General features: G+C 39.2%; 1 protein-coding gene across 7 annotated transcripts in view; it reads right to left on the reverse strand.

The window, feature by feature from the left end:
- LOC100741458 (voltage-dependent T-type calcium channel subunit alpha-1G) overlaps positions 1-16,369 on the reverse strand; it is a 109,139-nt gene that overhangs the window by 30,655 nt on the left and 62,115 nt on the right. For 5 of the 7 annotated variants that reach the window (XM_033319718.1, XM_033319716.1, XM_024366265.2 and 2 more), the window contains 7 exons: positions 14,217-14,389; positions 11,809-12,152; positions 10,900-11,124; positions 10,677-10,806; positions 7,894-8,195; positions 4,286-4,437; positions 3,667-3,870 (listed from right to left, as the gene is read on the reverse strand). In XM_033319718.1, coding sequence (XP_033175609.1) covers positions 3,667-3,870; positions 4,286-4,437; positions 7,894-8,195; positions 10,677-10,806; positions 10,900-11,124; positions 11,809-12,152; positions 14,217-14,389 — 1,530 coding nt within the window. Of the gene's footprint in view, positions 1-390; positions 512-3,666; positions 3,871-4,285; positions 4,438-7,893; positions 8,196-10,676; positions 10,807-10,899; positions 11,125-11,808; positions 12,153-14,216; positions 14,390-16,369 lie in introns of all 7 variants that reach the window. The other 2 variants (XM_033319717.1, XM_033319719.1) reach the window with 2 other exon arrangements.

Consider the following 16,369-nt stretch of genomic DNA (forward strand, 5'->3'; position numbering starts at 1 on the left):
CGATACGGCTCTGCATGCCATTATAGAGTATATAATTTTCGTTTCATGTATGTATCTCTCATACGTTACCTTAAGGCCTCGCGATAATCATAAACGTAGCAGATGACGTCTTTCGGCCGTTCAATGACGAATGTGACGATATATTGTATATGTCGTACGTATATATGTATTGTATATAAGGGCATATATGTATATATATATGTGCACATATATACATATATCGAGGTAACTTAGCATACGTGGTTGCATGTGTATGTAACGTTAATATGTATATATACGAATAAATATATATATATAATATAATTATAATATATATAATATATAATATACACTATATAGAGGAAAATAAAGCCCTCGAGAGATACGTGGAAAAGTATCCTTTGTAGGTACCTGAAACACCGTCACAATAGCCCAGAGTAACGAGTCAAAGTTTTTCCTATCACACTCGACGTCAGAGCTGCCTTTCATCGTTTCACAGAATTTGCAACCAAACAGGTTCATCCCGAGAATACTACAACACAACGAAACGTGCAATGTACTTCCTTATCCGTAAATATATAGGTAGATAAATAGACAGATAGTTGTGTAGGGAAGAGAAAAAAGAAGTGAAGTAAGAACGTGGGGATGTAAAGAGAGACAGAGAGAGACAGAGAGAGAGGAATAGAGAGAGAGAGAGTGAGAGAGAGAAAGAGAGAGAGAGAGAGAGAGGGGAATAGAAAGAGAGAGATAGAGAGAGATAGAGAGATAGAGAGGGACAGAGGAAATAATGACGGGATGGGGTAGCAAGGTTGATAGAGGAAGAAAACAAATTTAGTTTGGAGAAAAAATAGAGAAGCTTCTCTCGACTACGGTAAATCGAGTCACTTAACAAGTAATCGTATAGAAAGTCTGATGACGGTGCGCTCGTCCTACGTTACAGCGCGTATGCTAACGCAGACTAACGTCAAAATTAATATCAATTCGTCCAAACGAATATCGCGTGGGTAATTCTGTTTGCGTGAAAGCCGGCAGAGATCTACTTTAAAAAAGAGCCAAATCTTTTCGAATGGGTTATAGTTGATACTCGTATATCTGTATTTATAATTTATGGCTATTGACTTTACTTAGGCATTTTATTATCCTGATAGGTTTTAATATGTTTGCTTAAAGATTTAAAGATAGTTCCGTTTATTGATCCTGCGATTTGGAACTATCTCGACAGTGGTATATACTACCAGCCAAAAGTATAGAACCTTGGCGAAAGTGTTTTATAAATAAGAATTAGGAATCGCGCTTCCAATTCATGTTCTTTCGAAATAAACGATTGTCGAAGAATAACCTATGTAAGTTTCAGTTCCTTCCCTTGAATGATTTCTAAAGTAATAATAATAATAATAATAATAATAATAATAACAACAATAAACTTATAGAGAATATAATAAGTAAAAATAGAATAATTGAAAAGGACAGAATCATCTCCACGCCTAATGTCGCAACATTTCGAAAGTCGCCTTCGAACAGATCGAAACTCGACTCACCGACCCGTAATGCTGCAGCGGTAGTTGCTACGAAGGAAATTAATTTGCCACATTTAATAACACACACAGCTTGTCAACAGTCTGCCATGAAAACTAGCAACGAGGCTCATGCTTCTGGCCGATAGTGAATACCATCTGATCGCCTGCGCGTTTCTCGCCGAAAGATCGAAAAACAGAAGCGTGGACAAAAAAAAAAAGAAAAGAAACGTAAAAGAAAAAGAATATCCTATGATGGCACGTAGTTCGAAGAATCAAAGTATTTCAAAAATTTCCTCAGTTTAAAAAAATGACGCACACCTGAGTCCCTGGATAATAAGATCAAACATCAAACGGACTGACGATGGCAACAAAAATAACACGAAGCCGATGGCGATTGCGACGAACGATCGATCGACCGTCGGATGATCTCGAGACGCGTGTCAAACCCGCGGGGATAGCGAGAGGCCGTGTTCGCAGCATAATCAAATAACCGAAAGAGATACATATTTATCCATTCGCAAGCTGTCTAATATCGATGACCACACCGAGGCGCACTTTGTAGGCACTTAGAGAGTACATAGCATTAAAAAAAGGAAGAAGAACGGGGCAATAGAATAAGAAAGAAGACGTACGAATACACGAATAATTAATAGGTAGTAGTATATATATATATACATATAGCTCTCATACTCGTCGCTAGATGAAAAGCACCATGCACACATGAAAATATATATACATATATATATATATTCATATACGTGTATGTATATATATATATGTATACATCTATATTCATATCGATATTCATATGTATAATAGGTGTCCTCTAATAATAATAATAAAAAAATGGTAGAAAAATAAATAAACAAATGAGAAAAGAAACAGTATATAATAATAATATACACGTTCGATGCCTCAAGCCATGAGAAAGGGCCAACAAGACACTCCTCGTAGACACGTGCCAACAAACACCCATCGTTCATTACCATTACAACGTCAGAAAACGCTGCAGTCGCAAACGCAACAGTGTGGTAAATAATGTAAAACGAGAGAACTGCTGCGACTCGGTTTCATCTATAATACGTGAGATGCAATTTACGCGGCGATCCATATGCCGTGAGAGAAGATAAAAAAAGCGCATAAAGAAGAGAAAAGACAAAAGGAGTATAAAACGGAAGACATAGTCACCTAATACACTTCGTGTTCGAAGAGCAGTGACATACAAGCCCCAGCTCCTGTGGAAGCTCGGAAGCGGACAAGAAGCTGTTCTCAAAAGACAATAAATGTCAACGAGACCCTCGAATCAATCAAATGAAACGAACGCGTTTCTCTACGATGAACAACATCGCCGAAGGAATATCTGAAGGAACGCGATAAACGCGAATTTACACTCTACGCTCTTAGACTTGCATCGCGGATCGCTCGTCGCACGGTGAAAGGCGTAACAATCGTATTCGTAAAATACCACGACCGGTGAACGACGTAGATCTAGTACGATAGATCAATCTCAGTCGATATATCTCTACTTTCGACGAACCGAATCACGATGGTTCGTCTAGAACTATTTTACGACGTTCTTCCGCAAAAACCTAAATTCGTCGACTCATCCGCAACGCTCGTTGCGTTTCATCTCAATCGTCAGTTTGAAAACCACCGAAACAAATTCAACGATTTGATATAAATATCCTGGCTGTCATCTTTCCCTTTCACCACGGACGAATCAACCGTGACGCGAATACGAAGCGTGCGAATATAAATTCGCCTTATCGTTGTACGTCGCGCCATCGAGCGAGGATTCGATCGAAACGCGGTCTCGTTGACACTTAACTTAGCTCTGTTTCTTTAGTCTCTCCACAATTCGTGATAGTCCATCGATAATCCAGTGATCTTTCAATTCGCTTTGGCTGTCATGCAAACGTTATGCTGATGAGGTGATTATCTGAACGGAAGTAACGCGCAACGTTAAATCCGTGTCCGTGAACACGAAACGCGTTTGCGATCCGACGATTGATAACTGTCCGCGTGGTGATCGCGACGATGATGGCCGACGCGAACCGCGATCCTGGAAACGTGCATCTCGACGATTTTTAAAGACCGACGACGACGTGGCCGACAACCGCGAGCACAATTCCCGGGCACTGGTTGCCTAAAGGGAAAGGGAACAACTTACCTGAATATAAAGATGAAAAGTACTAAAAGGGAAAAGAATACGGCAACGTTATCCATGGTACGCAGCATCACGAACAGCTGTCGCCGGAGGTTCGGTAGGAAGCGCACGAGCTTGAGGATTCTCAGTAGCCGGAAGGTCCTCAACACGCTCAGCCCGGAACTTCCGCTCCTCTCCTCAACGAACGCTTGACAAATCTCCACCACGCTAGACGTTCAACAGAAAATTCCTCCTTTTGCATATACATTGTCGTGCGATATAACGCGTAACTCTTACATTAACAGACCATTCGAATGCTCGAACCTTTGGAATTATCCGTTCGATTCTAATGAATAGGTATGTTTGAGTTTCTTTATATTTTAAGTTAATACGAAAGACTCGAGTCTTCTCTTGCAAATTTTTGCTTTGAATTCCACCGATGTCACGAGCATCGGTTTATAAGGAATATTCGCAGCGAAATTTGGGAAAAGTTCGTAATCGATGTATTTTTATGGAATCAATGTCTTGTTTATCGGTAAATTTATCAAATTTTCTAACTTTCAGAGATACGTGTTTGTTCGACATTTTTTTTAGAAAAACGTCAAAGTGTTGATTCGCGTAAATGATTGTTTTATTCGCATACCTGAGCACCACGACGACTCCGTCGAAAACGTTGAATCCGTTGCTTATGTAACCGAACGGACCCTCCGCGATGATCTTCAGCAACATTTCCACGGCAAACACGGCCGAAAACACGATATTGCTTATCTCGACCACTATGGTCAATTGCTCCGGCTGTCGACCGATAAACAGGAAAAAAGGATACCACTTTTTCGATGCATATGTATGTATATACAGGGTGGTTGGTAACTGGTGGTACAAGCGGGAAGGGGTTGATTCTACGCGAAAAAAGAAGTCGAATATGTAGAATAAACATATTTTTTTTTTTCAATTTTTCCATCGAGACAACGATCTACAGTGAGGTCCGGTATAACGTACCGCACGCGTACCGAGTGAAAATTCAAAGTCGATTTTCTCGAAAACAAAATCTCAAACGAAAAATTTGTATTCTATATTTCCGACTTCTTTTTTCGCGTAGAATCACCCCCTTTCCGCTTGTACCACCAGTTACCAACCACCCTGTATATACATACATATGCATCGAAAAAGTGATTTTCGCTATGAAATCGCGATGAACCCCTTGTCTCACTCAGAATTCTGTCAAAGTTCCCTTTCTCGGGAACATTTTATTTCTATCTCGGTGTGTAGTCTCCCTTATGCGTCGGTTACAGAACACCCTGTATATTACAATATTTATTCTCTGACGTGTGCAAATAGAAATTCCAAGTGAACGTGTATGTACATGTATGTACATATGTGTGAATAGTTGCAAGTGACAGGGTTTCAGAGATTACGGCGCAAACAAAGGTAGGGTGTTAGCCACCTAAGGTTTTGGATGGACACTATTACGTGTCAGTAACACTGACACGACGATTTCCACGATGACACTAGCAGCCGATCGCTACATTCGCCAATCACGACACTCCCTCTATAACGGTTCAAGAAGCAAAAGATCGTCCTGGAAATCTAATTAAAAACGTATTTCGTTTCTATGAATAAATTTGACGGATTTCTGTATTGTTTGTGAATGTTTATTTCGATAAAATAATTTCAATATTCTTCTACTGTATCGAAATAATTGTCGACCTCAAGCGCGTAAGATTTCTAAACTTTTAAATTCAAAGTTTACATTTTTATTAATTTTTTTTTTTTTGTAAGGTATATAATTACAGTAATTGCAATTGCAGTAATCGATATTTTATAGATCTTTCAATCTCTGTCGATGGAATCGTTTGAAAAATGATGTCGCGTGATTTTTTGAATAAACTCGTTCCACGTTTCTCACCATCCTCTTTACGGTACTTTAAAAAGCTGATTTCCTTCTTTATCCTGCTTTTCGCTTCTGGTTCGTTTTAAACGACCCCGTAACGCGTTATGTGAGATTTAGGTCAGAACTCTATTTATTGCAGCGTTTCTAACTAATCTGCGAACAAGGAAAAACCATAAACGAGCTACATCATGAAAGAGCTGTTTAAGGATTCATTTCATATAACAGCGCGTGCAAATCTTCACCAAAACTACAGCTTCTCGCGTTTGCTTTAAGACCTTTATCAATCTTCATGATGTAATTTTATTTTACTGTAAAAACAGCGATCAATAAATTTTACATTCTGCTATAAAATATTTATGGTTCATACATGCATTACAGCGAGATATAAAGTTTCTTACATAAGCGAATTTAATAAAATCCTGCACCTATACCTATAAAATCTTTCTGTATCTTGTGTATTACCGTCGAATTTTATTTACTCCGCCCTCAAACGTTATTTCTGATCTTTATTTTGAATATTGAAGTGATGTGATTTTTATTATGCTCTTATCGTCGTATGAAGATAACGTAAGTACGCTGGTCGTTCGATAGATTACGGTTAAAAGTTGGCAAATAAATTTCGTCGATAGATAAACCGGATTGACGGCATTTCGCTTTTTACGAATAGTAAAGAAATAAAAAAAGAAAGGTACTTCGCGAGTTGTATCGCCGCGCTAGAGAATTTGTGAGTCGTCTTTTAAACACAATCGGATGATTTCACCTTTTATGATCACCTTCTATACAAAAACAGACGTTTCAAATCCGAAGATAACACGAAAGGAACGATTGAAGCGATTAAGGATTTTGTGTCGTAATCAACGCTATCGAAAAGGAATAAGCGAGTTAATCGAGGCGGTTTCCTTTAAAAAGAGTCTACGTGAAACAAAATATAGCGAATTGGATAAACTTTTAATGAAAAGTCGTTGCCTTAGCTGGATTTTGGTGTCAGCTATACCTGAGTCTATAATAAGTATTAACTTATTATAAATAATCAGCCATGCCAACAAGGGATTAACTAATTGTTTCGTTAGATTCGCGAATAATTATTTATACAGGCTCGCGGAGAGCGTGGCGCACAATTCAAGGATTCTACTCGTGTCAGCTTGAATAGCCAGCTATCTGGAAATTGTATATTACCGCGTCTGCGATAAGCCAATCTCTGCTCTGACTGAAAGATAAACAGAAAGCTTCCTTTTTCACCCAATATCAACCACTGTAATCGAATATTTTGTGGGAACGTCTGGAAAGATTGGCTGAATAAGCGAGCGACTGAATGTGCGGGGGGAATGTGAAAAGGCGAAAGGAAAATTGACCAGTTTTATTGAACGAACGATGAAAATTGAAAGAGCATAAATAAAAATGAAATTGAATTATTAAGTATGTCGTGTGACGTTATTGTATCGCGTTATGTCATCGTGTGTATAATGAGAGAATGTACAGAATGTTCGATAATTCAACAAACTTCGTCTACGAGTTTAACAGGTGGCTGCGATTGAAAAGCGTCATTAATGTACATTGCATACGCATACTTATACAAGGTAACTATCATAACGAACTAGAAACTATGAACTAGAAAACTATCGAAGACGAGAAAGAATCTCGAGAAGTTGTTCGTGATCGAAGACACCTGAGACAAGAGGTTCGTTTACTCTATGCAAACGATAATCGTTGTACCATCGATACGATGCAACATAAATAACAATGTAGATATTTACAAAATGAAAAATAACAAGATACAGGCAGACGAGTAAAATATCTGTATCACTGTCGATTATATTTATGTCACTATAATTGGAACGTTTATTTCTTGTAACGAGTGGTACATAAACGAGAATCGTGTATTAACAAGTAATTATTAACAAGTAAAAAGATACACAACTGATCGAAGCGATATACGCGTATCTGTGATAAAATCACAGAAATCGGTCAGACTTTACATACATTTCCAGAATCGTATTCATTTACAATTAGAATTATTTCTTCTTTCGCGATACATATAAAGACATTTTTATACAACGCGAAGAAGAGAACAGGTTGAACGAATAGCAGAAATCGCTATTTCTCGAGCGATTCATACGCGTAATGCAGAAATTTGAAGTATCAATCGCCGAGTGACTGTTTGGCAGCTTCGGCTTGGAACATGAAATTCAACGTACGTGATCTAATAAAACGTGCAGGATTACGTGAAATACGGTGGTGTCAATCGGCATGACGACTTCGTGTTTTCGTTTCTCTAGCCTCGTTATATCGCTTCCATCGACTAACTGTACACTTCTGACACGAATACCGAATATGTCACGATACGAGATAAAAACACTGACCTGGTTATGATATTCTATCCCCATGCTCAGAGTATTGATCAAAATCGCCAATAAGATACCCTGTTGAAAATATTTGTGCTCGACCAGCTTCTTAATCGACCGTCTTATGCACCGTATCGCGCAAACACAACGGTTGCCGCAAGTTCTCAACACTCTTCTAGCGCGGGAGGTTTTCGCCCATTTGTCACCTTCGTCTGGCCATTGATCAGTGCCCTGGAGTTCACAGCAACACGAGCAATTATCAATGTCGGACGCTAACCACTGCGTACGATCCTCCAGGGTAATGCGTCGATCCGTTATTCCTAAAATAAACGTTTCTCTATATACATACGCGCGATCGTCAAATGGAATACCGCGTTCTCTGCTGATTTCAATCGCACGTGGTATATTTCCTTTGATTTGCTCTTTGTCGTAGGTGAAAGGTAATTTAAATGCACGGCGTAGATTCGTCTAAAGGCAGAGCTCAAAGGCATTGTTAACGAATTGATATTACACGTAGTGAGAAACACTGTAGTTCGAAGCGCTATACTTTGACACATTGTACCACGAAATCCCGAATATCGCACTTGGAAATACTGCACTTTGAAATACAGTACTTTTGAAATGTTGTACTTGGAAATATCGCGTTTCAGACTACTGTACTTTGAAATACTCTATTTCCAAGTATCATATTTCCTGATTCCAAGCCTCAAAATACCGTAATTCGAAGTACTTGCCATTCGAAACACCGCATCTCGAAACGTCTCGCTTGAAATTATCGATGGTCCGAGTACCGTATTTCGAGATACAGTAGCTGGAAACATCATGCTTCGAAGTTATACAGGGTGGTTGGTAACTGGTGGTACAAGCAGAAAGGGGGTGATTCTACGCGAAAAAAGAAGTGGAAAATATAGAATACAAATTTTTCGTTCGAGGCTTTGTTTTCGAGAAAATCGACTTTGAATCTTCGCTCGGTACGCGTGCACTTTATCGCGTTTAGTTATACCGGACCTCACTGTAGATCGTTGTCTCGATGGAAAAATTAAAAAAAAAAAATATTTATTTTACATTCTCGACTTCTTTTTTCGCGTAGAATCACCCCCTTTCCACTTGTACCGCCAGTTACCAACCACCCTGTATATTAGGTTGTTCGAAAAGTTGCTTTCGTTTCATAAGATGATAATAGACGTTCGGAATTTTGAGTGGCCGTCCGTTTATGGCACGGACAGGTCCATTCCCTTCTTTGGGAAATTCCGAATTACATGTCCTCCCGGAGCTGTAAACCTAATGACTCCGACGTCAGGTAAAATACTCCGGGAAAAGGTCAGCCGGAAGGGCACGATGGACAGACGAAACCCAACGGCTGGTAGGGAGAATCAGCAACGTAGGAGGACAGTTCATCATCAGACATCCGTACGGGTGAAATACTTTGCTCTCGACAAGAGCTTACCACCGCCGTGTTCGTAATATCAAACGTTACTTTTATACAACAAGTGCAAATATGGTACAGTGCTAGATTACTCTAACACTCGATCTATTAAACCTTGAGCGTTAATTCATTGGAGGTACGCGATATCGACCGATCGGTTTGACCTGGCCGGTTGCTCTTTAGTCGATAATTCGCAACAATAGATGAACAACAATTTCTGTTTTATATTGCTTTATCGAATTAAGTATGATTCATTTCGTCCTATTTCTATTACGTTCGTGCATAATTCAATAAATTAATATAAAACAAAAAACACTGTGCGTCTATTATTTCCTTATAAAACGAAAGAAACTTTTCGGACAACCTAATACTACCAAGTATAGTAATATATTCCTTTCTTAACACGTTGACTGCCACGACACCCGTATTCGGGTGTCAGCAAAGTTTCTGGTCGGGCCACTTGCTAAGGATCGTCGTAGGTATTTGAAAAATATTCCATAATAATAAAACTCTTGAATTGTTATAAAATAAAAATACGGAAATGGTTTATTACAAAAATTATTTAGAATGTAAAACTTTAAAGCATTCTATACATAGCTGAGGTTGGTCAGGACAATTTGGACGATAAGTTGTTTTCTTCAAATTCTTTCGTGCCTTTGTTCGGTCCATTCGACGTCTTCTATTTGCATAACATAGTTTGCACGCGCGTCTAATGCTTCTTCCGGAAACGTTTTCCCGAACGACGATATTATGCCGACTCCGTCGAAGACAAGGAGTTTTTGTATTTTCAGACAACCCTAATAATTTTGCAACTAATAATCGTCTAAATATTCTAATATCTATATTCTTCCTTGTCGCAATTCTGTAAACCGTCAAAGCGTTTACAACAGAGATTCTCAGAAAGAATCGAATGGCAAGTTTTCCGTACCATTTGATTCCTTTTCTAATCGTGGTGGCATAAGAAACCATTTGGTCGGAATAATCTATACCACACTTTCCTTCGTTATATTCAACAACAGCTAGTGGTTTTAACGTTGCGAACAAACGAAACGAAAGGTGATTCTTGAGACCATCGCACGAGCGACTAGCATTACCAAAATATCGATGGGAGCACCTAGCAGAGAACGCTCGGTACTGCTGTACGCGTGGCCTGACGGAGATTTCTTTGAAAACGCGCGTGGCAGTCAACGTGTTAAAACTGTTCGGCAAAATCAAACGTTACCCACGATATTCTCAAATTCCATTCATATACCATTTTCTCATCCAGCCTCTCAATTGCAAGAGCTACAAACTAGGAACAACAAGGTGCAAGTATGTTCTCCGAAAATATAGATTCAAATATAGCGAAGAGGAAAAAGAGTAAAAGATAATATACCTTTGGTAAGCGAATTGAGAAAAGAATCCAACGCCAGCTGACCGGTTGGTAGCGCGGCGCTCAAAGCACCGCTTAACGCCAGTAATTCTTGACAAGTCATGGCTTCGTTTCCACCAAATTCAGCCTGCATCTACGGTGACACATGTTCACATGACAAATTACGCGAATGCAACGGACACGAGCCGGTGAAATTCCGGCCACATGCGCTCGCAGTGGAATATACCTGTATGTGGTCTGGCAGTGGGCTCGACCAAACATTCCCGTCACCGGTCTGCGTCATTTTTTCGCAGGAGCATACGTTCCGTTCGCCGGGTGACACCGTCGTCGAGCCGGCCTGCAACGCGTTTCCGACGTTGTTGCTGCCGTGCAACAACACCACGTCGCTGAACATCACGCTGCTCCTTCTACGATAGTTCGTGCAAGGCGGACTTAGCAGCGCGTTGTTCGTCTGAGGGCGTAGTTCAATTTCAACGGGGAATTAAATTCAGAAATTTTGCATCGTCTACCGATTACTAATGAGTTTCGAAACGTGTTTAATCCTTCGCATTTGGAAGACCTTAGGGGATAGATTTTGATGGGTTTGTTGACTTGGAAAGGCTGTTGCGCGAAACTTTAGTATCGTGAAATACGAATATCGCTAAAATGATAACTCGCAAATAAAAAGAAGAAGAAGAAGAGTCTGCGTGTACTTTTTTTTATTCGTGAAAGATTATCGACGATTAAGTAAAAAAGACTAATTTGAAACTCCACACCTCTAACGTAGTACTTCTCGTTCAAATATTAATTTCAGTCGTTCGCAAGTTACACTGATCGACTTTGCGAATTAGAAAATACCGAAAAGCGATATCGCTACAAGCGTCGTTTCTTAAATTTCCTCGGTCATCGTCTTGTCACAAATAAACCGACAGAAGCAAGTCGTTTGTTTCTTGGGTGTTAACCATCGCAACTGAAACGAATACTACAACGTTGTCAGAAAGAAACGAATGGAGAGCAAAGTTGATCGGTTTAACTTCCGAGAGACGCATTAACGAAAGACAAAATAATATTGAAATATGTGGAATCTTTCTACGATTACCTTGAACGTGGTTCAACATCAGAAACCAAAATACTAAATGACGTGGACGGAGCATACCTGAATACTCGCTTCAGTCGCGTTGGAAAAGACATTGTCGCTTCCATTGCAGGAAACGGAGGAAGTCCTGTGCAGTGCCATACGATGGCACACGTTCGAAGAGACGTCAGCCTCAGAGATCTCAGGACTGGCACGAGGTGCAATCGCCAAATTTCCATTGCTGCCGCCGTTGTTACTGAGAGCAGTCGCGAGAATCGCAGTCTGCGTCGGAGGACTGTTCGCAGGAAAATCAGTGAGCGACCCTCCGCCGCTAGCAACCCCCTGCTGTTGCTGCTGTTGTTGCTGTTCCGCGTATTCCAGGGCCGCCAACAACCGAGGACATCTACCATGATGGATTCTCCTATCTGACGAACGTATAATAACGTGCATGGTAACAATATTAAAGTGGGTCGTATGAAATTCAACGATATCAATTATGTTAAATGGGAATCGATATATCGTGTCCCGTGGAAAAACTGTCGAGCAAGTATTAATTGCATGGAAGTCGATAAAAATGAAAGACCTTAAAGAATACTCGATACCAAGTCGCTTCATGGGTCTTTGTGCGAGAGTCAATAATTATCCGCATATCTACTTGTAAAATTTTTAATTGGAACCAGATGTTTCGAAACGTATATTTTGTCGAGCGTATTAAATTCCACAGAGTCGAATGTTTTTTTACGTTTGAGGAAAAAATATATCAGCTTGTTCGAAAGGTTTCTTTCCTTTCACAAGGTGATAATAGACGAACAACGATTTCTGTTTTATATTATTTTATCGAATTAGGTGTGATCCATTTCGTTCTATTTCTATCATTGCATGATTATCGCATGATATTAGTGCATGATTCGGTAAACTAATATAACATAAAGAGCATTGCGCGTCTATTATTTCCTTATAAAACGAAAGAAACATTTCTGACAATCTAATAGTTTTGTCGATCGTTGATAACGAAAACGTATTTCTTCCGATTTTTTCGCAAGGTAATAAAATATCGAGGCAAATTGACCGAAAAAGACGAGCTTATTGCTCTTTTAGTTGATCGTTTGCCGAGTGCAATGTTATACGCAGCGAACGTCGAACACGAAAAGATTAAAAGAACGTTAGAGGAAAATCGTCTGCCGTTTCATTCGTTTTTATTAAAACAAAATTAAAAAGAATATGATTATTTGTACGTTTGTAGACGTTTATAGACTTTAAAACTATCGCGTGTAACATACATAGTACCGTAATAAAAGCTATAATTTGAAAAACTATCGGAGGAGCTATTCTATCAAATTGATAAAACAGAATGAAAGAGGCAGCAGTGTGTTAATAAACACAGACGTATAAACAAATCGTTTACGAGATACATAATTTCTTAATGAACATGTAAAATCCGGGGCCTACGCACTTCCTCCGCACTCGATACAATAGAACAGCCACTCTTCCTGGAACCTACGATCACTGTAGCATTGTTCCCAACACACGCTCCATCGTCTGAGATCTTCTATTATTCCCGCAATAATAGCGTCAGTTTAAGTGATATTCTCAAGCAATCGCGCGGAACAGCGCCAGATATTCCAGGAATCTCTGATCGCGTACGTTCATCTCTAAAAAAACGCTCTCGTGCTTGCAGTGAAACGAACCACCGACGATTTAAACGTCTCTCGTAAGTACATTCTATGCGGATATCGTTGGCCGATATTCCAGTTTATCGAGATATCGATTATTTCGTGATAAGAACGAACAGAATTATCGAGTTAAACGTAATAATTGAATACCTCGAGAACGATTGGTTCGCCCATTCACGTTTATTAAAAAGTTTCCTGCTACCTTTACCGAGTTTTGTAAATTCGCCAAGCTTCTGTCAATAAACACGAGGAGGCATCCCGTATTTTCGTCAAGAAATACAATCGCTCGGAACGGAGAGTTTTACATTTTAAAAAAAGAAATTACGAGAACGAAATTTGAACAAAATTCACGAAACTTGTTAGCGATTTTACAAAATCAACGAAATTTCCTTCTCTCCAAAATTCATTTCCTTTTCAACAGATCAGTCAATTTCCTTTCTATTGAAATTAATTTTGCTCTCGTAAGGTTTACGAATCCCCCGTTTGTCGAATTAATCTTCTTCGAAAGAAACAAATTTACGAATCTCTTCGGAATTTATCAACTTTACTGGCTCGAAAGATTCCTCCATGAACGAACCACGTTCGACAGGGAAGAAAAGCACGTGACGCCTGGATCGTTTCGAAGACGATTAAATCTTCGTTTCTTTCAGAAAAATGGCAAACTACACGGCCATTCGTTTCCAAGGAAGAACATATAGGCGAAATGAGACGGAGACGTCGAAAAGATGTTGCAGTTTGCAGAGAAGCTCGTAAATTACAATGAAAATCAAACGTTGCAGGGGATTAATCCTCACTTAGGAGATACAACTCTCTTACCTCCGGGTAATCTATTCGAATCAGGGCCGGGTGCACCTGCTCGATACGGGTGTCCATGTTGTTGCTGTTCCTTAAGTAAATTCTGCTCGCGTTTCTGCTGTCTTTTGTATAAATACACTCGGTACCTCTTCATTAACCTTCTCTTTCCTCTTCGCCACAGGTGTGCAATATATCTGAGAAGATGCGGTACGATTATAGCAGAATGGAACAACCAAAAGACAATTTCAAATGGCAACTCCTTCGTTTCTCGAGCGGAGAACCGATGAAGCGCTATTTCGCTTCGTTTAACGTGACACTGCCACGGTTTGCGATCATTTCTTCTCCAAAAATTCCGTAAGACAATCGTTGGTCTTTCCGCGTGGTAAGATAATAAAATAGGATATTGAAGAACAAGAAACGAATAATCGTATTATGGAATGGAATTATTTTAACACTTTGACTGCTACCGTTGGTCAGATATGACCGGAGCGCTTCCACTTCTTACAATTGTAAAAATTCTATGAAAATAGAATTAACGAAAATAGAAATAACCGATAAATAGAAGATACTCTGGAACAAAATGTGCCCCATTGAACGATTAAACGTTTTTATTAGAATATTAATAAAAAAAAGAGAACGGTGTACTGTGCTTGCATCCATAGCTTTGAAAGATAATCTACGAATATTATTATAAACACAGCTTAGAAAATAATCGTAAATGCTGCTTTATAATCGTATAATTGAAGTTAGAAGTGTGCACATACCTTACTATTATATATAGAACGAGCAAATACCGTTTACTAATATCTTGTACACGTTTCAACAATATATTCCGCACGTTTTGCTTACGACGAAATAACGAAGAGCGAATGGTTTGTTGAAATAAACGAAGCCTCGTTATAATACGTCGCTATCGACTGTTACCAAGGTGCCACGGTGGTCACCCGTGACCACCAATAAGATAAGTGGTCGATTGGGGAAGAATGTTGTCTTACATCGTCAATTTATTATTATTTTGCCATTATATGCTTCGAATAATAAAAATACTCCCGTGGCGTCCTCAGCGAAACGTGTGATTTCAGCGTGGCAATCAAAGTGTTAAATAGATGTAGATGGATACTTATTGTAACTCCAGAGAACCATAGAATGAACTTGGTTTGCAATATTCCTTATAAACACTCATCCCTTTGCACCACCCTCTGATCTGTATTACGCACAGTGCTCTCTTTGGTCTTATTATTCTCATCTTCCTTTCTCCACTTTCCCCATTCTCCTTCTCCCAGTACATATTAACACGCGTTAACATAAATTACGATAACATCTATTAAAGCGTAGTATATTAATTTTTCTGTTCGCCCTGTACGCGGATAGTATCTATCAGATACTTTGCACGAACCATGATACAGCGAGTGTAGAAAATACTATCGTACGTTCTTTTAGAACAGAATAACTTTTTTTAAAATTGAACCAAACAACTTGCTCGAGAAATCAGAAGGATCAGTTTACCGAATGACGCGTAGAAAGAATTTCAGAAAGAAAAAAAGAAAAAAACGTAATCGGTCGTGAAGACCGCGAAAGGAACGCGAAGACAATTTTCTACAACTTCTTTATTCGTTTTTATTATTCCGCTTCAAACGAGCGTACGAATGCTTTCTACACCCACTGTGCGCATAACTACGCCCGTAAGAACAGAACGTTGTTTCACATCGTCGATTTATTATTATTCTGCCATTGTACGCTTCGAATAATAAAAATACTCCCTTGGCGTCCTCAGCGAAACACGTGATTTCAGCGTGGCAGTCAAAGTGTTAAACGAGAATTATTCGTTTTTAAAACAAAGGACTAACTGGCCAGTGTTTTGCTTCGTTTAACGTATGCTTTGTCACAGTTTTCCAATCATCGTTCTTCCAAGAATTTAATAAAACTATTGTTCGCCTTTCTGCATGGTATACTTTAAACGAGAATCCTTCTTTTTTAAATGCGATGGCTCAATCGAGGAAACCGATGAATTCGACGATATTACGAGAGAGTTTGCAGTTACTTCTTCCGCAAAAATTTGACGTAATTGTCCGATAGAATTGCAACCCTGTTCCGTGAGAAAATAGAAAAAGAATAAAAAACGAGTAGTAGGATAATAGAACTATTCTAAATGAGAACCCTTTATTCTTGAAGCG

This window comes from Bombus impatiens, unplaced genomic scaffold, assembly GCF_000188095.3.
Source record: "Bombus impatiens unplaced genomic scaffold, BIMP_2.2 scf_0203, whole genome shotgun sequence".
NCBI lineage: Eukaryota > Metazoa > Arthropoda > Insecta > Hymenoptera > Apidae > Bombus > Bombus impatiens.